This window comes from Mchenga conophoros, linkage group LG10 (assembly GCF_057382185.1).
Source record: "Mchenga conophoros isolate Kocher_MC1m ecotype Shallow Benthic linkage group LG10, M_conophoros_male_GT1.1, whole genome shotgun sequence".
Taxonomy (NCBI): Eukaryota; Metazoa; Chordata; class Actinopteri; order Cichliformes; family Cichlidae; genus Mchenga; species Mchenga conophoros.
Window position 1 is genome coordinate 21,001,074 of NC_140535.1, and position 24,982 is coordinate 21,026,055.

The window sequence follows — 24,982 nt, forward strand, 5'->3', positions numbered from 1 at the left end:
AACTTTTTTGTATTTACAGTTTTGAGGGATAAGCCTCTTAAATTTCTCTAACTAGAAATATATGTTAAAAAACAAAAACGATTTAAAAATTTTTTTGTAGTTTATTGCACTTTTTTGCAATTTATGTAATTACTATGCACTTAATGCATGCATGTTATAAAAATTTAGGCTGTAATCGTTGTATTGATGTATAGCAACTTGAAATGCTCCCAAAAATGGCTCTATAACATGTAAAAATATAATATAAGCTCTGGTGGACTTGGTTCTATGGTAGGTCTTAAAGGGTTAAAACCCAGGAGGGCATGGAGCTACCTGCCACAGAGCAGCAGGTAAGCGCATAGCCCCTCCTGATAGCCCTCGATGTCTACGTGTATTTAAAATTTAGAGGTGGGCAACGACGCCAGGGGTGAGGTGTACACCCTGATGGTCTTTTGGAGTCCGTGTAGCATGCCCACCCCCAAGATCCTATATGTATGTGTGATGAGAGTGTGAGTAATGTGAATGTCTAAGTTGTGAGATAAAACTGAGGCACAAGAAGCCAGAAGGGGACAGAGGGGGGGTAGCCTCCCCTGCACCCTGGTGATACCCCAAGGCCCTGCATGTGTGGGTGATTGTGGCGGGAAGAGGGAGGCAGCTGGAGATGGGGAGGGAAGGAAGGGAGGGGCAAGTGACCCCTCCCTGGGGCCAGCTCCCCCGCTGACCCCAGTGGGCACCCCCATACTCCGCAACCCTCCAGGGAAAGGGGGCCCAGGCCCATCCGGACCGGTGCCCAGAACAGCAGCGACGCCCGGCCCCACAGAGTCCGGGACAGCCCACCCAACCCCACCACGTGCAGAAAACTGCACCCACCCCGTCATCGACTCATCTTCCAGACTACACAAGACAATAGACGCCCAGGCTGAGATCTTCCTCCACCTCTCCTGTATCTCCCCCTCCTGCAGAGTGAGTTCCTGAAGAGAGGAGAGCTCCTGCAAGGTGTAACAACCTCCCCCACCAGTTGAAGAGCCCCCCAGGTGGCTCTGTTCACTGGCGGCACCCTGCGCCAGGGCCGGGCCCCCATACACCCACCCGCCCACAACCCCAGCAACATACCAACCAGGACCCAAGCCCCCGAGGCCCGGCCAGGGCCCCAACTCAGAGACTGAGCGCCCCCAGAACCTCACGCCCGTCCCGGACCCACCCAGGGGCAGCCAGGCTACCAGGTCAGTAACCCACGTCTGTCAGCACAGACCCTCCCCTAGCCCCGCTGCCCGCAGCCACGAGGAAACCGATACCTTAGAGCCAACAGAGCCCCTAATAGGCCATGACCGCTACCCCGGGTTGAGCCCCCCAAGGAAGATGCTCCTGGGGAACCCCCCCGATGCCCTAAGCCTGTCCCTACCCACACACCAATCACAACAGCGAAGGTGGGACCAAACTATGACCCCCCACCCCCACTAGGTGATGGAGCTAATCAAAGGAGCCCAGAGCAATTGATCTGATGTGGTGGCAGAGGCTGTATCGAGACTAATGTAATCTAATAGATAATTCCTATATTGGTTAGAATTAAGATTATTTTTATTTTTCCAGTTCATGAGGACTGTTTTCTTTGCTATGCATAGGGCAGTGAAAACCATATGGGCGATATTCTTATCTGTAGTGACATTATCTAAGCTGCCCAACAAACACACTAAAGGGGAAGTTGGAATGTTCTTCAGGCCTTTTTTTGTCAAATGTTAAACAAAATAATTGCAATGAGACATTGACAGTGAAGCTCCAGTGGGCCAATAAAAATTGCACTGTGCTGTGCAAGCAAAGGGATTACCCTTTTACCTCTTTGATAGCATGCTTACGACTAGGTTCAGACATTTAACAGTCATCCGATGCCAATTTATTCTTGATTTATTCTTAATTTTTGATTGAATGAATTCTATGTGTTCAATGCATGAAGGCTTCTTTACCCTTTGCTCAGCTCTCATGCTCACACACCCTGTCGTCAATTTTCTTAATCATTTATTTTGTAACATGCTAACACAGAGATAACCTTTTACCATCACACCAAAAGCTACTTTCAGTGAACTACAGCTCTTTGGATAGATTCAAACCTAAAACCTTAATGTGAGGCAACTAATGTAACACTGTGATGCCTAGCTGTTTGTTTCTTTGGTTAACTAATGTAAGTAGTTAAAATACACTGTCAAGATTTAATGTTAGTTCATCTTCTAATGTCTCCTAGTTTAGTTCATGGGGAATGACTGTAGATTACACTTACCTAGCACCCAAGCACTTTTAAATATGCACCTACAGACACATTTTTAACACTCACATGCAATCCAGAATGGATGGGTAAGGATATACCAATCCATTCTCTATCTTATTCAATCCCGAGGCACTATAAACAACATGATTTTTGGTGGTAGTAGGTAGGGCTGTGCGATATGAGCAAAATCTCATATCCCGATATAAAACCTCTATCGTCCTGATAACGATATAAATCACAAAAATGTAACATTTTCTGTAAATTCTGTGAATCTCGGGCAGCTCGACTTGTGGGAAGTTTTTCCAGCTGCGGGTCATGTAGCTGGAGTCGAGTGTTTTAACTGATGCATGAAACTATACATTTTTAGACATAAGTTGTAATGGCCGCCGTTTTCTTTGTGAGTATTTATTACACAGCGTGCTGCAGGGAAAAGCCTGTTCTAACGTTTGAGTCTAAGGTTGATTTTTTAGCACATGGCGGATCTTTTTTACTTCTCATCCGTAAATAATTTGCTCTTTCACGTGATTCAGTTTATTTTGAAAAGTCTCAACAGGATCTTGAGCTTTATTGTGAAAGGTTTATGTGGAACATAAACAAGCGGACACGCATGCTGTTACCGTCGTTTTTGCTAACCACAACCCATAAAAACAGGCGCTTCTCCGTCCGTGGTGTGTTTATATTAAATATAAGAGAAAGAGAGAACTTTAAGAAATGAATATAGCCACTACAGTGACCATCAAAACGATGAAAAATATATTGCCGTAAACAGTTTATTTTGCGACATCACGAAACAAATGATAACGTAAAATGAAACGATGGACGTTTTTTATATCGTCATCCGATATATATCGTTATATCGAACAGCCCTAGTAGTAGGTGAGAATTGAGTAACCAGTGAGGAGTGTAAAGGTCCATGCAGGAGATGTTTATTACTACACCCATATTTGCAAATAAAAAAAAAAAAAACAAAACAAAAAAACAATTCTGAGTAATTTCAGCCTTCTATAGTTGACTTTTATGTGTTCAGTCGTGTATGATTTGACATCAAGATCATTCTGTCATGGCCGTGTGCAGGCAGACGGCGAGAAAGGACCCAAAATGCAGGACTCGAAGGCAGACATAAACTCAAAAAAAATCAGCTTTATTGCTGATAGCAACAGAACAGGAACCTCACTAAACTGGGAATACAAAAACCGAACTAGGCAGGCAGGCGAGCAGACAGAACACACAGTTAACATGAGAGTAGAAGCCGTTAACGACGTGACACTGACACAAAGACACACTGGGCTTAAATACACTGAGGGAGTCATCAAGGAATTAGAGACAGAAGGGGAACACAGCCGGGAGGAATAAGGCCTAACAAGACAGGGAGAGCAAATCTGGAACACTGACATCAGACAGGAACAAGAACCTTCAAAGTAAAACAGGAAGCAAAACACACTTTACTAAGACACGGACTAGACAGAGAGAGACAGACTTGACACTAACCAAAACCTACTAAATAATAATCATAATCAAAACAGTATCACTGATTAATCAAATCATAAATCATAATTTAGAAAAACACCAAAACATGAGAAACAGAAAGCTGGGTCAACATGACCCCGAACCGTGACACATTCTTGGATTTCTAGTTTACTTTGGAAAACTATTATGTTTTCTTGCCTTTTTTGACAGCTAACATGAAATTGTCTACCATCTTGAGTTTTCAAATAACCAATGGGCTTCATCAAAAAAGCACTTATAGGAATCTGTGTACCAGTTTTTGGATATTTTGATGTTTATCTCCACCTGTGAATAATTTCCTTGTCCTGTTAAACGTGTCAGCTGCATTGTAATGATAAATCTTTCTATAATGAGCGTAGCATATTATAAATCCTAATTCTTTTGATTTCCATGTATATATTATATTCATTGTATCACCACCCTGCAAATGTGATGTTACCTCCTCCGTTTGCGTGTGTTTGATTTATGACGTTCAGTGTACGTTACAGAACATAGGAGTCACCAAGAATTTTATCTGCAACAAAATTTTGTTTAACCCACTACTTAATACAGAAGGAAACATTTTTGCGCTTTCAGCCCTGTAAATGTTTTGTGGGTAAAAAAAATAATTGAAGACATTCATTCTGTCTCAAGAATACAAATCATTTTGGCAAGTAATATAAATATAATTTAGTTTTCTGTGTTTTAGAAGAAACCTCAAAGAACTGAGTACATTTTTAATCAAGTAAAAATAAATCTACTGCACATAGATTCCTTCTTTCTATAATCACTGACAATAATTTTTTTCTAGAAAGATTAAGTAAACACCAGTCGAAATCATCTCAGCCACCTGTTCCTGTCTTATCTACCTGTCCGATTACCTGACAGGTAGAACAGATGGTAAAGCGCTTGCGTATTTTAGTCCCGCCCACAGAGCTTAATAACTCAATTAACCCTCGCTATCATTTTGGTATTCACATTGGCTCAGGTATCAGCCACTGGCAGTGACTCCCAACACAGGCTCATATCCAATTTGTGTCCTCTGCCCTCCAAAGATAAAGGAACGAATCCATCGTCTCTTCGTGATCTGGGTATTGACAGAGCAGTGAGTGGGTGTGACTGGCTCTGAGCAGCCAGAATGCTTATCACATTGGTTTCATGCTCCCATCTCTGTGTGGGGTAAATCAGAGGGGGAAGAATGAAGGAAAAAGAAGAGAGTCACAGAGACAAACTGGGAGGCGGAAAGAGAGGGGGGATATCGGAGACTTGGGAGAGTAAATGAAGAAGTGAGCCTCGCAGATTGAGTTTAAATTATGCTGTTTAGCAGCCTCGCTCTCAGCTGCTTCTCATTTTCTGGTGAATTAGAGGACTGATGGGGCTGATATGGCACCACATTTTAGTTGGACCTGAAGGTTTTCAACTCTTATTAGGTTTTGGTTGAACACAAGCAGCCTTTTAATAATTATTTCCTTTTACACGATCAATAAATTGGTGACCCACTCAATCAATCGCATTAAATGTACAGGAAACTGCAGATTTTCAAGTCAAATTTTTATGATGTCAACAACTTTGATCTAATGTTCTCGGTAGGTGTACTACATCTCCAAGGCTACACTCAAGCCGGCCAACAAACAGTACACCACGCTGAAGAACGACTACGAGATGACCCTCCACGCTTACTCATCCATCGTGCCATGTGATGACAATCAGAGCATCCCCACAGTGCACTGTGACTTTGTGCCCATCGCAGAGCTGGAAAATCGAGACAAAGATGCTATCATTGGTAGGAGACAACATTCATCACACTTTATTTATACATTTCTCCAATTTAACAGATAAAATCAAAACTTAACAGTGAGTGAGCAGGTAGAGCTTCAGTGTCAAGGATGGTTAGAAAAAAGGCAAAAGCAGGAGACGTGACTACTTGCTTCTTTTTCTTTTTTTTAAGCCTCACAAAACCAAACTGCATCTGACAAGCTCGGTTTTTGCAATCACAGCTCAGAAACATTACTAATGAACTCATCCAGATGGGAATTTGTCACACCAATCGGCAGACTGCAGTGAGCGCTCTGATGATGACCTGACTCACAGCCTCTTCAAACTTTGTGGAACAACTGCTTAAACAGAGCGTTAAAGATAGAAACTTTAGTGTGATTCAGCAACTGTGTTGTGCGTGTGTATGTTTTACAAATCAGAAGCCAAAACAAAAAACATACCAGTGACTGTTGTGTGAGTCAATCCAGGCAAAGAATACAACACATTTCTCAACCATGAAAGAATATTTTTATATATTTTTACCTAAAACAAAATTTTAGGTAATTTTTTTTCTCTGTGATGTTATCTTGTACACCACATTCGATTGACTCCATTAACAGGAAAACCTTATGAATATTACTCATTTAATTAGGATTCATTTTTTGTCTTTAAAATCAAAAATCATTTAGATAAAGGCTTTATGACTCTGGTTCAGTTAGTGTTTTTTTGCCCATGGAGTATCATACTATCTGATTGCAATTTAAACTGGTCTGGCCCAGCCATTTTGTTTATACTTTTAATTTGAAAGAGAAATTGCTGTATGTCACAAGTGAATTTAAATTGCTTGTGAAATTAGAATGGTTTATGGTTTTTAGAAATGGGCTGTTGTTGACATGACAAGACATGATTTTCTGCTTCTACTGTTTAGGCAATTAGGCCATAGGTGTAGATGCTACAAAAAACGAATCTATTTGACAGGCACGGTCGTGTCAGTTGTAAGCCAGATTTTCTGGGAAAATTTGTTACGGCAGGATCAAAATCAAGGTTAATTCAGGCATACTGTAAGAGAAGTCATAGGAAGACGATTACGTTTATTCTGCTGTTTTTATTAAGTTTTGTTGTGGCTCCTGGACACAGTGTGCGTGACATTTAAGTTTTATCTTCATGGCAGATAAATTGGGATGATCCAAATGAAGATTAGGTTTGAGAGACAGTAATTTGGTAGTGTTGTCCTTTTTATTAGTGTCACGATGTACAGGTATGAGTGACATTTTTATAGTTAGGGTAATAGAGATTAAAAAAAAAAACTTTTTCTAGGCGGTATGCACGCTACATCCTGCAGTTTTAGAGATCTGCATCTCCACCCATAAAGGGAGGAAAAAAAAAAAAATATATATATATATATACACAAATATACTGTTTTCCAGGCTTTATTTTCTCTGAATGCCCTCTAGACTAATAACTATAAAAAAAACAATGCATAACATTTGTTTAATCTGCGACTTGTACAACGAGACTGAGCTCTGAATGTGAAAGCGTCACAGAAGTTGATGTTTATAGTCTGCACAAGTACAAACAAGGGCCTTCAGTTAACAATAAAACAAAATAGCAGTCAGACTGGAAGGAGTCCAGAAATGTGCAAGGACACTACCTTGAAGGGGAGATTTGTCAAATTTAAATCAGTTTTCTCTTTTGATTTTTATTGGCCTGACTTCACTTTAGTTTGTGATTTTTGATGTAATTCTCACAGGAATATGTTGTTTTTGTTGCTTAGTTGTTCTTTATTTATTCCAATACATTTTTTGTGCAAGCTAAAAACAAACAGCTTTTTAAAACAAGATTAAAGAGGAATTTTACACTAAATCCTATTTGGATGAAACCTATTCTGCTGGCGTCTGTAGGTTGAAAAGTTCAGGTCTGTTGCGTTTGTCTTATGCTAGAGCTGTGCGCTGTGTGAGATTTGATTTTTGCATTGCACAGTAATCCAGTGTTGTAGCGTCATGGGCTAACAGAGCAAGTAAGACAACTGATAGCACAGAAGCAGGCATGTTGAATCTTTTAAGTGCTGGACACACTATAAAAGAAATTAATGGTCAGAAAGAAATATAAGCAACTGGCTGTACCCTACCAATTGAAAGCTCCATGTAGGTTTACATCCTGAACAGTTATATTACATGGTTACATTATTGCAAACTACCAGCACAGCACCACACTAAAGAGTTTAGAGATGCACTGAGCAGTTTAGCTGTAGGAGTGTGTTTGCGTTGGTCACAGAGGGGCAGTGTTACATGTCCCGTGTGTCATCTGTTGACTCTCTATTCGCTCTCTCCCTCGACTGCCTCTCACTCTACTCCTTTGTTAAATAGGGGATTATAACATGGTAATGAGAACTGTCAGCCTGTTCCTGTGGTGATAATGGAGTTCAGAGGTGGATGACGTCTCAATCATAATGGAATTAAGGAGGGCTGAGAGAGCACTGACAGAAATACCGGGAGGATGGGTAGGAAGGGGAGAGTTTAGAAAAAGGCTAGCAGAGAAGGCAGAAAGGCCAGATGAGTGATCTGAAAAAAGGTGTTGTTATTCAGTGTAGTTATTTTGTTAAATACATGAACACAAATGTGTAAATCCTCAGGACACCATGAAACGTGCTACAGACCCCCCCCCCCCCCCCCCCCCGTAGATTTTTTTGTGTTTTATTTCACGTACACAAGGAGATAAATAATGTTATAAACATCATTTATCTCAAGTGAAATGGCAACGGTCACCCGCAATGAGGCTTTTCAGAGATGGCAATATTCAAAATAGTAATAGTAAAATAGTAAAAACAGTATTTGTAACAGTATTTTGTACCAAAACTCATTTCTTCTCTTTCAGTAATGGTTAATCCACCTTTATGCACAAGCGTTTTAATTCAAATGTTGTTTTTAACACTAAAATATAATTATTGTTGTTATCTGTGCATTTTCACATTTGCTTTTTTATAAAAAACTAAAAAACCCATTGTAAACAAGATTATTTTTTGATTAAAAAATAGTTTAAATGGATGGATGTCATACTTGATTAATTTCTGACTTGTCTAGATTTTGGTATAAAACATTTATTTAGTTTGTTATTTGCTTAATGAATAAATATTTGTGTTTTCTTATGACAGGTAGTCAACGCCTGTCTGATACCTATAATCACCCATCAGAGATATGATGTAAATGTCTGATCTTGTTAATATGACAGCTTGTTGTTTTTACAGAATTTAATGCATGGAAAAGATATTTGGGGTAATTTATCAGTGGTGTCACTACATAGCAGCATTTTTATAATACTACAGTACTGTTTGCAGCACATGTAGCAGACTACACACCTCAGCAGATGCTGGTACCAAGCAGTTTCTTCACAGTGTGACGATAATTACTTTATGAAATACACTGCTGGAGACAATGACCGCAAAACACAAAATAGTACCTGATTTATGAGATGAGAGCTGGGTTTTGACCCAGAAGCCAAACGGCTTTATTAGCCACAACCAGAAAATGGTACACTTCAGGTACAGGTACTTCAGATTTAACTTCAGGTGTATTAGCAGGAGTATGTTTGTGCACTACCAGTTTGTCCTCCATGGTTAGACTATCAGTGCACAATTCTGTCATTTTCTGATGTATCTGAGGGAACAAATGATCTGAATGCCACAGTGAATGCCATCATGTGGCTGTTTACAGCACTTTGAAACAGACAGCTTACAGGGAGTGATCCAGTTATAGCAGGAGGAAATTGTGATGAGCTTCTTAAGAAGACTACCTAGATGGAGAAATCTGCCATATTCAGTCATGTTTTCTTTATGCTTTTTATGGGTGGAGTCATGCCATTTTGATTCCATCTTGTAAAGGAACAAAGCAATTGTTGACTCAAGTCGAACTGAAATCTGTATTTGAATATTTTGTTTTTATCATTTTTTCTTTATTATCTTAGAGCTCCTCATTGCTCCTCAGTGCAGTAATCCTGAATGAAGTGTTTAGGCCTTGACATGACAAGAAACTTGAAAGAGGGATGAGTGTGTTTGTTGTCATTTGGAAAGTGGTGCTGGGTGTTAGCCAGCCTGGTATGACATTTATGTCACTCTGCTGTAACTTGGCAATATCAGAGGGGTGTCAGCTCTGTGCTCTGTTGGGCCTTTACTGCTTATGATATGATAACACTTCACATTATGTAGAGTATATCCAGGGGGCATTTTTAAATTCTACACTGTGTAGAGACATCTCAGGAGGTGCTCTTCACATAACGCTTTTTTTCATGCCCAACTGTAAGGATATTGTCTTCCTGTTATCAAGAGATGGAGTTGTAAAATGATTTTCTCTACCTCTAGATGTGATTGGAATATGTAAGAGTGCTGAGGATGTATCCCGTATCACCACTAAGAACAGCAGAGAAGTCTCCAAGAGGGCTCTCAGCATAATCGACGAAACAGGCAAAGTCGTGACAGTCACACTGTGGGGCGAAGAGGTAATAACTGTAATCTCTCTCTCACTCTCTGTCTTTTTGTATCCATGGATTGATTTCCAATTTGACATTAAAAAGTGTTGAGCACTCTTTAATTGAACGTGTTTATGTAGTTGCCCATGTATGTGTGTGTGCATACAGCCATGCATGTGTAGTCACACATCTCTCTTTGGGTGCTCTCGAGTACAAAAACACTCTGATTAGGTTTTCTGGGCTGTAAAATTTGGATCGGTCAAATCATTCCTGTGACCTTCAGTGATTTTTTGGACGAGAGTCTCCTATTTGAGACAGAAGGCTAAATAACTCTCGAATGTGCATGAAATAGCACTATTCTTCTCTAAGCTCATTCGATCTGCAAGAGCTAATCCCCTCCTTTTTGCAGAAATCCAAAAATGACTTTCAAATTAACTTGTAGGTTGTCCAATTATGAAAGCACACCATACCAAATATTACTTTCTGGTGTCTTCAAGCTGCAGACACAGACTAAACAAGTAAGAGACAATAACACAACTGCTTTTGCAGCCTCACATTCTGTCTCCTGAATTACTTTCTTAGACACTTTTCTTCTTCTTTTTTTTTCTTTCTCCAGGCAGAAAATTTTGATGGCTCTACACAGCCAGTGGTTGCCATCAAAGGAGCTCGATTGTCTGATTTTGGGGGAAGATCTCTCTCTGCATTGTTCAGTTCAACAGTCATGGTCAACCCAGATATACCACAGGCCTTTAGACTGAGAGCCTGGTGAGTCACTCTGATGTGCAGCAATACACCAACAATTATACACTTGCACCGATAATCACATCAAGAAGTTCTTTGTAAAAAAAAAATACCCTACTGCATTGCTCATACAAATGAAATGAAGTATGGTAAATTCCACCAGGCGTCTCACACATGAATATAAATGCAAAGCCCCACTGATTACTTGGCTGGAGACTGGTGGCATGTGCCCCCTCAGTCCCAGCAGGACTCGAGACAGGATGTAGACAGAAGGGCGGAAGGAGGGAGCACCACAGAAACAAAGCACAAGTATTTGTGTTTTCCAGCTCCTAACTGCTTTTGTACTTCCTCACAAAGATGGGAACGTGGTGAGCAGCATCAAACTGGATTCTTATTAGCAGCTCCTGTGGAGGGATTTTGAATTATGACTCATTCACTCATTAAGGCTGTTCCCAAGTCTGGACACTGTTGAAACAAAAATGCTTTTTCCCTTTTTCTCCCTCTGTGTGTGTGTGTGTTTGTGTGTACATAACAATCCTTCTGTGTGCATATGATTTCCTGTGTGCTACTCTTGAAATCTATTCGTAGGCACTAAATTGCGTCAAACAGCACTCATACCTTCAAAGTGTAAATACAGTAATTTCAGGCGTGTTCCCGAAGGCATGGTTCTGTTCACACTTTTAAATTGTTAATGACTGCATTATGAATTCTGCTAATTGTTCCATGATTGATCATTTTGGCCACTTTTACGGGTACGTTATATTAGTTATGCCAGTTACTTATGTGTGCAGGAGAAAGTGAAGGGGTAGGCTGCATTGATCTAGCTTTAATCTTGGTCTTATTGGTCTCTGGTGTTGATATTTAAAGGGCTAACTAAGTAAAAGAACAGCACCCTCCTTCCTTTCATCACTCCTTCCATTCTCCTCTAATCCGCAGCTTTTCCTCTCGATCTCAGCTGCTGTTTGGTGCTTATTCAAGTTTACATGCTGGCAGCAGTCAATGAATGACAATGAAGTTAGTCAAGTACCAGACAGTTATCCACTTCTTTTTTATATTTAGGTCTGTGCTTTAGAAAGACAAAGGAGGTCTGTCTGACTCTACTTCCTGTGGCGATGCAGTGCTATGTGGGATTGTTTGGACCAGACTTCTTTGCATAATTCAAGGAAGCTGATGAATTTGGATGATGAGTTGATTAGATTGCACTGCTTAGTTAGACTGCTGAGCAGGAGTCACACTGATCCATGAAGATTTTAGATGGTATATTAAAAAGGTAGATAAATTAATAAAAGGCATGCATAGACACTATTATGCATAGGTTTTATTTATTTGTATTTTTCACTTGGTGAATGAACTGTGTATGTGGATACTAATGTATGCAGAGAAAAAATGATAAATGGTCTGTTAATGCATTTGGCAGCCATATGTCAGATCATATATTTTGCAGGATGTTGTGTCTGGAAATCAGTTACAAGAGCGATTCAGACATGTCTGAAGATGCTTATTTGGATTATAATTGATACAGTGCAGTTAGTGATTGAGTTTAGTTACTCCTCAAGAAAATGCCATAGAACAAACATGTAAAAAAATATACACACATTTGCTTTGACACTTTCTTTTTCACAAATAGATACACTGCTGAACATATTCAGGTCCAGTGTTTATGGAACATCTAGTGTAGTTTAATATTTTCAGTATCCAGGGATCTTTACTTGTGTCCTCAAGCATACGGTGTGCTTTCTTTTGACTTATCAAATCCGTATTTCTTTTCCCTGCTCTCTGTATAATGTGCATGACAATTTAAAAAGAATATACCAATGTGTTTTGGTTCATAGGCATGCCTGGACATACACCCATCAGGCATAACATTATGACCACCTGTTTAATATTGTGTTGGGACCCTTTTTGCTGCCATGTAGCCCTGACTTGTCATGGATTCCACTGGATCCGTGAAGGTATGCTGTGGTATCTGGACCAAGATATTAGCCTCCATGGATCAGGCTTGTTTGTCCAGCACATCCCACAAATGCTTGATTGGATTGAGGGCTTTGAAATTTTGAGACCAAGTAAATACCTCATGCACCATTCCTGAACCATTTTCGCTTTGTGGCAGGGTGCAATGTCCTGCGGAAAGAGACTTCAAGGAATGCTATTTCACTGAAAGGGTGTACATGGTCTGCAACAGTGTCTAGGTAGCTGCTACATGTAAAAGTAGCATCCACATGGATGGATCCAAGGTTTCCCAGCAGAACATTGCCCAAAGCATCACCCTGCCACTGCCGACTCGCCTTATTCTCATAGTGCATCCTGGTGCCAGGTGTTTTGTGGGTAATCAATGCACACAAAGTTGGCCATCCACATGTTGTGAAAGAAAATGTGACTCATCAGACCAGGCCATCTTCTTCCATTGCTCTCTGCTCCAGTTCTGATCCTCACTTTCAGTGGTGAAGAGGGGCCATAATCACCCTAACTGTTTTGCAGCTATACAGCCCCGTACACAAGAAACTGTGATGCACTGTGTATTCGGACACTTTTTAATCAGAAATTCGCATAAACGTTTTCGGCAATTTGAGCTACAGTAGCTCATTTGTTCGCTCTCCACATGCATTAGTGAACCTTGGCCGTTAATGACCCTGTCACTGGTTCACCAGTGTTCCTTCCTTGGGCTGCTATTAATAGATTGTGACTGTGAACACCCCGCTGACCCAGTCATCGAGCCATCATAATTTGGCCCTCGTCAAACTCACTGAAATCCTTAAACATGTCCATTTATCCTGCTTCTAACGCATCAACTTTGAGGACAAAATATTCAATCACTCCCTAATATATCCAGCCCACTAACAGACGCCATGATGAAGAGAGAATCAGTATTATTCACTTCACCTGTCAGTGCTTATAATGCTATGCCTAATCGACGCATATTTATTCATGTACGTGTCATCTCTATAGGTATGACCGGGAAGGCTTTGCAGTCAACAGCCAGTCGCTGACAGAGACCAGGTCAGCAGGCACAGGATTAAACATGAACTGGAAAACACTGAGCGACATTAAGAATGAAGACATGGGCCATGGAGAGAAGGTGACCTCAACACATGCAAACATACTTACACACACATTGCATTACCTTATTTCCAAAGATATTATCATTACATGCATTTAGATTTAAAAGGGAAATAAAATAAAAATCACTGATGGTTTACCCAAATAGCAGCCAATATCAGAATAAATTTCAGGAATGGGGTGGACGAGACTAAAGTAAGATCCATGGACGCCATTAAAATGTTCTTTGCAGTTAGGATTAGGTGACTTTGTTTTACAGTCTTTGATTGTTTTATGTTTTATTAACTGTTTTATGAACCACAAGCAGCTATAGTGCTTGCTACATTGAATGCACAGTGTGAGATCTGCAGTGAATCTGATCAAAATTAAACCATAAGGTGTTAAACAGCAAAAGGGTAAATCTTGTTGTTTGTGTTGCAGTTTTAGTTTGATTTCTGAGTCAGTTCTTTATGAAAATCTTGGTAGAAAGCAGATTGATATGTGAGTCAGAAAATCCTTCTCTCACTCAGGCAGCTGGCTACTGTTTGAAGAGGAATGAAAGAGACCCTGTGCAGATGATGTAACATCAGCATAGCTACAGTACAGCCAAGGTTGATAACAGAAAATCATTCCGGCGTTGTAAGACAAGCACTGTAAACATTGAGTTTTGGCACCAGCCCCAAAAAATCAAAGAGTTAAAGCTTTAATGCTTTGAAAGTTTCCAGTCACACAGGGACAAATCCATCATGTTGACGGACTTTGACGTCAGGAGTGTAATGCTGTTTTTAAATTTTTTATTTCTTAACTTTAACTTGCTTGCTCTTGTTACCTTCACAGTGTGGATTGGGCTTTCTTGAATTACGTATACAGTAGGGGTGCAACAATACTCATATCGATATTGAACCGTTCGATACAGTGCTTTTGGTTCGGTACGCATATGTATCGAACAACACAAAATTTTTTATTTATTTTATCAACTTTTCTTCTGACGATGCTCTCTGTGTTGAGCACTCACTGGATCTGCGTTCGACTACTTCGCCTAGGCTGCACTGTCGAGTGCGGATCCACTGAGCGCAGCGCAAGCTAGCAAGACAGAAGCTAAGCTCGTTGCAACATGGCAACTGCCTCAACGCTACCCGAAATTGAACCTCCCCCACCAGAGCTGGCGTTTGGTACTATCTTGGTTTTCATGTGAAGTATGACCCTGAAGGTAAGCGCGTCATGGACAAAAGTAAAACAGTATGTCGGATGTGCCACGCAATGCTCAATTTGTGAGAACTAGTGCGTTAGCACAGTTAGCTTGTTAACGTGTTGACACCGTCCAGCCCCACGCACGGGGCGATCCCTGGTAACTCGTTAACGGAGATTTGCCGCGTTATGGCGTTAATGTCATTTTAACGAGATTAACGCTGACAGCACTAGTGGGAACACAACGAATATGACTGCACATTTACGCCGACATCATCCTAGTGCAAAGACAAGTGGAAGCAGACAAAAACAACAAGCAGGCATGCTACAAACTTTACCCGAGTCATTTAGACAGCCGTTAGCACATGATTCTCCTTATGGGGACCTGATAGGTTTAATATGCTGCTGAGAATATAGACCAGAAGAAGCGTATACTATAGCTTTTATTTTGGAAAGAGCCATTTCTCTGTAATAAACTCTTTTCCAAAGATGAGTGATTTCTCGATCAGATAGATTTTTTTTATTATTATTATTTTGTTGTTTCAGCAACATTAAATTTAAAAACTGTACTTTTGAGTTAAAATATATATTTATAATTTTAATAAATGACAAATTAAAAAAGCATGAACATTTTTTTGTATCGAAAAAATACCGAACCGTGACACCAAAGTATCGAACCGAACCATGAATTTTGTGTATCATTGCACCCCTAGTATACAGCTGCGTCTGGAGAAATTAGAATATTGCAAAAATGATTGTGTTTTGTTTCATATATTCTGTATTCATTACACATGAATGGAAATAAATATAGTGATATGTTTATTTAGGCGATTACAGTTTTTAGGTCATGAAAATCCAAAATGCAGCATTACAGAAAGTGTATCCTTTGGTGTAGTGCATTACATTCAACTGCAGTCACTTGGAAGACTGCTGACTTAGCAGTTTTCCAGATGACAATGCTTGACCCTCCACAAAGAGAGTAAGCTACATAAGGTTACTGCTGAAAAAGCTGGCTGTTTGCAGAGTGGTGTACCAAACCGTATTAGTGAAAAGTTCTTTGGAATGGGATGACAAGCAAGGAGTTTATTAAACTTCACTGAAACAATCTGCAAATTTAATTAAACTTTAATAAACTATCATCTTGTCTTTATTTTTAGTTAGTACATACCTTAAACACTTAAAGCTGTAAGCTAATGATAGTTATATAAGAGCAGATGCATGCTGGTGCAATAAGCTGTACGTTTTACGTCCAATGGATGCACGATCTGATTAGTCGACTAATCGCAAAAATAATCGGTGACTAGTCGACTATCAAAATAATCGTTTGTGGCAGCCCTACTCACCACGCAGATGTCTTTAGGAAAGGAGGTACAACTGTTGCATTGCTAATATCAGTGATGTAAAGCCACTACTAAACCAGAGATGGCGTCAGAAGGAAAAGGAACTGGAGTGGTCCAAAGTCCTCTTTTTAGATGAAAGTACATTTTGCATTTCATTTGTAAATTAAGGTCAAAGAGTCTACTTGAAGAGTAAGGAGGCACAGAGTCCAAGGTGTTTGAAGTCCAGTGTGAAGTTTCCACAGTCTGTGATGATTTGGGTGCCATGTCATCTGCTGGTTTTGGTGGAGGTTGGTCAGGTGTATTTAATCAAAGTCCAAAGTCAATGCGGGCGTAAAACAGGAGATTTTGAAGTACGTCATACTTTGCCAAAAGCTTTGCTGACCATGTTATTACTGTGCTTCACTGACCAGCCAACTCGCCTGACCTGAACCACACAGAGAATCTATGGGGTATTTTCAAGAGGAAGATGAGGAAAATCCCAAAATCCAGATGAGCTGAAGGCAGCAAGCGATCTGGACTTTAGTAACACCTCAGCTTTGCCACAAGCGCCACTCCAATGCAGTAAAAGGAGCCCCAACATTTTTTATCTAATCGTGGAATAATAATCTGAGATACTGGATTTCTGAGCATTAAGAGCTGCAAGCCATCATCTTCAAAATTAAATTAAAAAAAAGGCTTGAAATATTTCACTTTGTATGTAATTAATATGCAATGTAATACACTATATGAAAGGGAAATTGCTGAAAAATCAGGAACTCACAAAGTGCAAATAACTGACAGGGAGTTAGAAAGGAAAAGTTACATTTAATTCTGAAAACAAAAATGCTGTATTTTTTTCCCTCTCCTGTAAGAAAATAACCAGAATTTCTTTTAAATTCATGTCAGAATTCATACACAGCACAGCCGAGTCTGAATATGGTCATGCAAGTAAAGCCATTATCACTGAACTGAACCCACAAAATGCACGATGAAAGCAATCCTTACTGCTAAACATCACAGGATCATAATGTGATTGAAGGCCTCTTATTAAAAACTATCAAAGAAGCTTTTCTGTAAACAGACATGGTTCCAGCGATTTTTAGACCTGACTGCTGCTCAGCCTCATTTAAATGTAAGCATTTAGACAAACACAAATCCACAGTCAGTCTTCCATTCATTGTAAACAGAGCAGCTGTAGGCTGTGCCTTGCTATGACTTCATGGATTAGAGTCATGCTTCTCTTGTTTTAGCTGTGGGAGGGAGATAGCGATGCTTACGTATTAGCAGTAAAGCCAAACGCCATTGGATGAGCACGCAAGAACCTTCAAATTGAATGTGTGCCATTTTAAGAGGTGTCATTGCACAGAATTATCAACCTTTTGACCAAAAGCAGAGTGCATCTAAATGTGATGCGCCACTCCTAAAATTTCTAATTAATGAGATTTAGTTCAGACTAGTCTGCCTCATTCCTCGCATTTAATTGGAAGCCACTTACGGGTAGCTTCAAGATCAATGTCGCTTCTAATAAAAATTTCTAATTATGTTTTTTGAGGTGTGGGAAGCCTATAGGGCATAACATTACCAGAAGGGAAGTGGCACAGATAGAAAATGTGGGAGACTGAGAGCTGATGAGTGGAAAAAGGCAGGCAGAGCCACTCAAGCTACATGTCACTTACAAAGCTGCACTGAGGGATGTTTTTTTTCTTGGGGGAGGGCGGGGACCAAGGCCACAGAAGAAGGTGTAAAGAAAGTAGTGAAGAGTGGACTGGATAGAAGTGACAAGGGTTATTAAGAAAAGGTAAAGTCAGGATGAGGGTTGAAAGGTGAGAAATCCCTCTTTTTCTTGTTTTTCTTATTTTTTCCCCTCTTCTTATCCTCTGTCCTGTCCTCTTTTCTGTCTTCTTAGCTGTCTGCCCTGCGTACCACCTACTGATTCTGTAATTGAAAGGCTTTAAGAAGCTTGTCTCTCGCGCACTCTGAGGCTGCAGCTTTGGTTATAATAATGGAATTCAAATCATTAGCTTATAGTTTGAAGGAATCTAATTTGACATTCTACCTGTTTTCCTCCATGTAAGTGTGTGACTGTTTGCGTGTGTGTGTGCGCGCACACAGATGCAAGCATACAAGCTATTTCTAATTAATGTAGCAATGTCTGTGTTGGGGTTTGGGGACAAGCATTAAAGTTGGCATGTGCAGCCACGTCAATTATGTGAAGTAGATTTTCACTTGGTTGCCCTTCCACATACAAATTTTAATTGCATTTAGGTGCCAGAAGGTGACACAGGGATTTGGTGTGATAAGAATGAAAACTATTTTCAGAGCTATGTGTGTGTGTGTGTGTGTGTGTGTGTGTTAATGTTTCTGAATCTTTAGGTAAGTGTGCACACGTATTTTTGCATTGTAGTGTGTGTGTTTTTATGTGCAGCGTTAGTCATGCTACTCTTCCAGGCGCTCCTCAGTGTGCTTAAGGTTAAGACTTTGCCCCAAGGCTTTTGTGTATACACTGGAATACTGAGGGAGAGAATAAAACACAAAGGGAGAACTGGAAAGATGATGACAAATGCAGTGGGATTTATTTAGAGTGGTCTAGTTTTGTGGGAATCACTATGGTTCAGATCGCGATGACCTCTATCCGCTCATTGTCTGTAGCATCTGCCAACATTAGGAGTCCTCAACAACCCCGTGCTTTCAAAAAGCATCCTGTTTTCTTTTCTCTTGTTACGTCCACCCTTCTACCACCTTCCCCACTCATCGCCTTCCCACCTCTCCAGCCTTCCAGCGCTCCAATCTGCCCAAGTCTGCAAAACGTGATGAGGCAGGCGGAAAATGGGAGTGGAGTGTTGAGGGGGAGAGCGCTGTTGCTAACGGGAGGAATTCTCCTAATTAAAAAAAAAAAAAAAGCCTTACTAAGTGTTCAAGAGGGGTTCTTGCCGTGTGGCATGTGTACTGGGTAGATGGATGGGTGGACAGATTATGAGGATGTGAGTCACTGTTAGCTAGAGGGGGAAAAAGTGTCAAAGAGCTCCAAGTCTGACTGGCAGTATCTGTAGAGGTCATGAGGACAGAGGACATCATCAACCCTCTCATGAGTGACGCTGTGAACACAATGGCCTTTTCACATTCCATGCTCTTACTAAACAGTTTACAGCGAGTGTGGGCTGTATAACGAAGGAACAGCATTGCTCTGTCAGCGTGTGTGTGTGTGTGTGTGTGTGTGTGTGCACACGAATTTGGCCGGCATCCTAGAAAGAGTCTTTGATAGACTCATTTAGGCCAACATTAGTAATGAGTCTGGCCCAGCTCTAGCTTGTAGTTGTTGTTTAGAATGCATTTTAAAGCATTTCATTTTAAATTCTGGCTTCAATTCCAACATCTTGTTTAAGACCTGTTCTCCTGATAGAAGAAATACCCTCTGGTGAATCGAAGAAAAAAAAATTTCTGTGGTTTTTCCAAGCATGTGCAGGTATATCACATTCATCACCCCGTGCTTAACCGCGTGTATGTTTGCATGCAGGCACGTCCACGTGCGTGCCTTTTCCCAACGAGATGCTGTTCCTGTGCTGTGTGCATTCTTTATATTTATATTTATGGAAATCAAATGCCGAGCGTCTCCACAGGATGAGAGAATAGCCTTTTCCCCCCATAGAATTAGCATTTCTTTCCTTTTTAGCTGTTGATTTTACCAGTGTGAGTTCTGCTGCCTAAGGAGCTAATATCTGTTTAAATTACAGCAATATCGCTGCATTTTAATTTGATGCTGTTTGACTGTGTACACTTTAATTTAAATTCCTAACAGAAAGAAGTTCAGCTCATTGTATGTGTATTGCAAATGCACAAGTTTGGGTCTTTGCATATAACCTTGCACCGCAGCCGTGTGTATATGTCAGCGTGCTTGTGCGCGGGCATACATTAGCACATTAGCACTATTTCAAAACTAGAGAGGAAGAGAGAAAGAGATCCGTCTCATCTTGCATTTATTATGCAAAGAATTCTCAAACTCCCTCTGCTCTCTTTTTAAACAGTTCCAAGATTGTTTGGAAGTCAAATAGAGATGTGTAAACAGCATGCATCTACCAGCTGGGCCAACTTGTTGGCAACAGCTTTACAGTTGATGCCAAATTTGATCTGAGTTTATTTTTATTTTATTTAATATTTCTCTTTCACCCTCTTTAAAACTGTCCGCTCTGAAAGGTCCACTTTTATTCCTCTCGATCTCACATTTCTTTTGGATTTTATCGTTTAATTTCATCACTTTTAAGTCACGATTTTAAAAGTAAGGCAGCTTAAAACACAAGAAAATACCAAAAGAATACTTACAATGTTTAGATGAAAACAACACATCCACTGAGGGTTATTCACCTGGAGCGCTGATGAATGTTTCTTTTAATGTGCTGCTCAATATTAATATTAGTGCACTCCTTTTTTCTTTATCAATTTAAAAATCACAAACAGTAAAAGGGATTGTGCATCAGTGCTGCTTTATAGAAGCTAACTTATTTTTAGCTTCACTCTTGATTGACTGCGTGATATTTGCATACAGATTTTGGTATTTGTTGAATTATTCCACTCCTGTGTTCTGCTGTTTTTTGTTTGTTTGTCGTTTTTTTAAATGCTGCTCCTTTTTTATTGAAAGATTACATGTTCAGTTCCCGAATGAGGTAGCAGTCCATGTTTCCTACTGATAACTTGTTTTGTGTAAGTCTTGTTTACGCATCAACACTGCACAAGGGAAAGGTGCACCACCTCTTCTCTGTCAGCTAAACCTTCCTCAAGCTCTTGTATGGGAGGTTTGTTTGTCTTTTGTGGTTAGCTTCAGTTTTAGATCTTTTGTCAGCTGCCTTAAAGCAGCCTGCAGTTGTTAATTGCTACCACAAAATGTAAGGAATTATAGAATGACAAAGCACTGGAAATGTCATCAGCTGTCAGTTTGTAATGATTATTGTTGACCTGTCTTATAAGTCCTGTTGAGTCAGGACTATTTTTATAACTTTATGAAAGAACAGTGCATTTATATTTACAATTATTTGTTTAGACTTTTGTTTCAAACTTTTGTACAGATCTGTTTTTTTTCAGTGTCCATACGCATACCTTTAACTTTAATCTTGGCTCAAGAGTCTACAAGATGGTGTAACAGTTTTATTCAACTCTAGAACTCCAAAAAAAAAAAAAAGCAATCAGATGGCTTTGCTCTGAAAGCTTGAATGAAAGGAGGCAAATATGAGCCAGCTACAAGGACGGCTACAGTTAATTTCTTGTTTTAACATCTGCCAGCTCTGCAAACATTCAAAGGAGAAAGCTGCCAGTTAAACAGGAAAACTAAATGATCCATAACACTGGCACTGACTATTATTCTGCCATGAGTTCCTTTCTCCTCCAGCTGTATGCTGTCAATTTGCCATATTTTTACTGACACCGACTTAAATTATGCTTTTGAGGACTGGTGTTAATTAGCTGGTGAAACAATGCTAGATTGTCTCCCGGTTCCAGCAGGAATAGTTTGACTGTTGCAAAAATTGCACATTAAATGCAAAGTTCTTAAAACAAGTCTCGGGTGATTTGGTTGATTTGCCACATTCAGATTTAATATGGAAGAGTAATAGACTGAAAAATATAATAGACAAAATGCAATTAAACTGCTGCTGGTTAGCACAGCACCTACAGATTAACTGCAGCTTCCGAGACAATCCGATTGCAGCAATATGATTTGGTGTTTATAGCAATCGAGCTCAACCCCTGTAATAAGATAAATATGTTTTTGTGTTCCATTTTATACAGGCACAGTATTTCAGCTGCGTGGCGACAGTGCTGTACATTCGTAAGGAGAATTGTCTGTACCAAGCTTGTCCATCTGCAGACTGCAACAAGAAGGTCATCGACCAGCAGAACGGGCTGTACCGCTGCGAAAAGTGTAACAAAGAGTTCCCCAACTTTAAATACAGGCTCTTACTTTCTGTAAGTGTGCACAGTGCACATCAATAGTGGTTGTTATACATACTGTGATGAGAATTATTGTAACCTACATGAATATGCATGACCACACATACACATATAAATAATCTCTCGCCCACTCATCATCTCGGCCTGTTCCTCTCTCAGGCCAACTTAGCTGACTTCGGGGATAACCAGTGGGTGACGTGCTTCCAGGAGACAGCTGAGGCCCTGTTGGGTCACAGCGCAGAAACTCTCGGACATCTCAGAGACACAGTAAGACACATAGGCGGACAAGAAAATTGCCTTTGCAATTTTGCCAGAAGGTTTAACTGTAAAAGACTACTTCCTGTGCTTCCTGATGTTGTATTTCCCTTGTTTTTTGTTTCTAAGGATGAAGCTGCCTTCGATGAAGTCTTCCAGAAAGCCAACTTCACAACTCACATCTTTAAAAACAGAGTCAAGCTAGAGACCTACAACGTAAGTGGCTAAAAACTGCTGTGCAATATAAAGTGGTACAGTGCAATACAATTTAGCAGCAAAGCAGAATATACTGGTACACACTAGTGCTCATCATTGTCCTACAAGCATTCTTTCAGTGATCCTGGAGGAATATTCAACGCTGATTGGCTAGTGTCACAAACAGCCGTATTATCGCTATATTCAACAAATACACCAGCAAGCATCTTATTTCCCCAATACAGCAATAATAGGCTTTCAAAATGCACAAAAGGTTTGCACACAAGTCACATTGTTGTAGAAGTTAGTAAATGGTTTATCCCCTGGGTCAGTTTCACAATAAAAAGCAGCTACAATACACAGATGTGTTTGTGTGAGCTGTTTCTTTTATATGACAGCGACCAATTACAATTATGTAATTGTTTTGGGAAATTACAACATTTTCTGCTTATCAACTCCACAGCCACACATGATAATAATAATAATAATAATAATAATAATAATAATAATAATAATGGATACTAATCAGGAAGCCTTTGGTTTGAATCCAAACCCCTCCAGTCCGCATGTCGAAGTGTCTTTGGTGCTGTGATACTTGTATAAAGCCTAATTATTAAAAAAATTATATAAGGAAAAGCTTGTAGTTTTAGCAATGGACGGTATTTACTGATCAGCAGGATCCTTAAGGATGAAATTAAAAGAGGCAATATGAAGTGTTAGTGCTGACATAAACCACAATTTAACCAGCTGTGTTAACAAAGGCTTCATTTACCCAAGCATAATTGGCACTTTTCTTTATGAAGTCACGTAGAAATGAACAAATTTTCAAATTCTCATTAATGTAAAGACATATAACAGAAAAAATATTTCTGCTTAGATTAAGGGAACATGCATTATTTTTGTCAATAATAACCTATTGCAGTGCATTAATGAATGATCTGCATGCCATTCATGAGTTTGTTAAAGCACTCATCATCAGATATTGTCTTCCAGTCGGTTGCACTGCAGACCCAAGCATGTAAGGCTACATATGCAGTTGTGGTGTGAATGAGACATGGCGGGTCCAGGGATCATAGGTTTGAGCCATTTTATTCAATATTTGTCACACCACAACACCCGCCAACCCCTGAGTCCCCGTGTTTTTAACTAGGCGGGCGTGATTAAGGATGCCGTGCAGGTGTGTCCGCCCTCCCTGCACGGCACCGCAGACCACGCCCCACCACAGCAGTATAATCACGACATGCTGTCAGTCACATAACATGAATCCGAACTCATTTCAATTAGTATAAGAGTGACAGGGGAGTTGTTTTATAGCCAGTGCACTTTGGATAACAGAAAACAAATACAGCTGTGAATTCATTTCTCTTAATTAGTCGCTAATTAGCATTTAGCTATTGTCTTTCTAAGCCTAATTAGTGTAATTATTCAGAGTCTAATTTGCTGCTGGGGCACATACCGAGAGTCTGAGTGGAATGATTGAGATGTAGGATGAGCTCTGAATGGTCTGTGTCCTGACCTCGAGAAAATCTACAAGGAAAACTATGCAGAGTTCATAAACCATAAAGTGAGGAAAGTCTAACTTCACCAACAATAATGTTTATTTCAGTAAAGTGTGATCTTTATGTAGAAAGCGGAGGAAACTGTTTACGCTCTGTTTCAGCATATCACGTCTACTTGCCAGCCTGAAGTTAGAGGAGCAAATAGAGGAGGCTGCAGTTTCCATTATATTGAACAATGCAGACGCTTTGGTCAGAACAAATAGCATTTTGATGATTTTGCTTTTCTTGCAGCCTTACCACCGGTGGGGCTTAAAATGCCGTCCTCAGGGCTGCATTACAGAAGGAGTCATAGTTTTTCAAAACAAACACTACTTCACCTTGGGATTATGAACATTCTGTGTAATTTATCCACTGAGAACCATCAATGTCCAAAGGAAATTTCAAGGTAATCTGGGCTCAAATTGTGAGACAGAGAAAAGGGGAGTCATCGCAGTTCAGAGGGCCCTGGCTGGCAGCAAATGGAAATGAAAAATTGAATATGTCAACAGTGTTTTAGACACAGTTTAAATGATCTACTGAACAACTAAGCAGCTCTGAGAACAGCTAACTGAGCAATCAGGTTTTTTTTCCACCCTGAACGCAAATGCAGGCACAGTAAGCGCTTGTCATTACAGGCACTATTTTGCCATGCATGTCTGTGTTTGAGGCAGAGACTGATACAGATTTATTCATGTAATTCAGTGCTCTGGTTATTCAGTTAATTCAACAATATTAAAAATAAATGAATTGCAGCTGGCACTTAATAAAAAGAAAATCATTGATCACCTGTTAATTATGCATCAAAGGTGATACTGTGGAGAGACATAGAGCAT

General features: G+C 40.0%; 1 protein-coding gene across 2 annotated transcripts in view; it reads left to right on the forward strand.

The window, feature by feature from the left end:
• The window catches only part of LOC146565846 (replication protein A 70 kDa DNA-binding subunit-like), a 48,597-nt gene that overhangs the window by 18,029 nt on the left and 5,586 nt on the right, over nt 1–24,982 (forward strand). For both annotated transcript variants that reach the window (XM_085289256.1, XM_085289257.1), the window contains 7 exons: nt 5,315–5,507; nt 9,834–9,970; nt 10,557–10,705; nt 13,628–13,757; nt 22,000–22,176; nt 22,321–22,428; nt 22,546–22,632. In XM_085289256.1, coding sequence (XP_085145382.1) covers nt 5,315–5,507; nt 9,834–9,970; nt 10,557–10,705; nt 13,628–13,757; nt 22,000–22,176; nt 22,321–22,428; nt 22,546–22,632 — 981 coding nt within the window. The remainder of the gene's footprint in view (nt 1–5,314; nt 5,508–9,833; nt 9,971–10,556; nt 10,706–13,627; nt 13,758–21,999; nt 22,177–22,320; nt 22,429–22,545; nt 22,633–24,982) is intronic.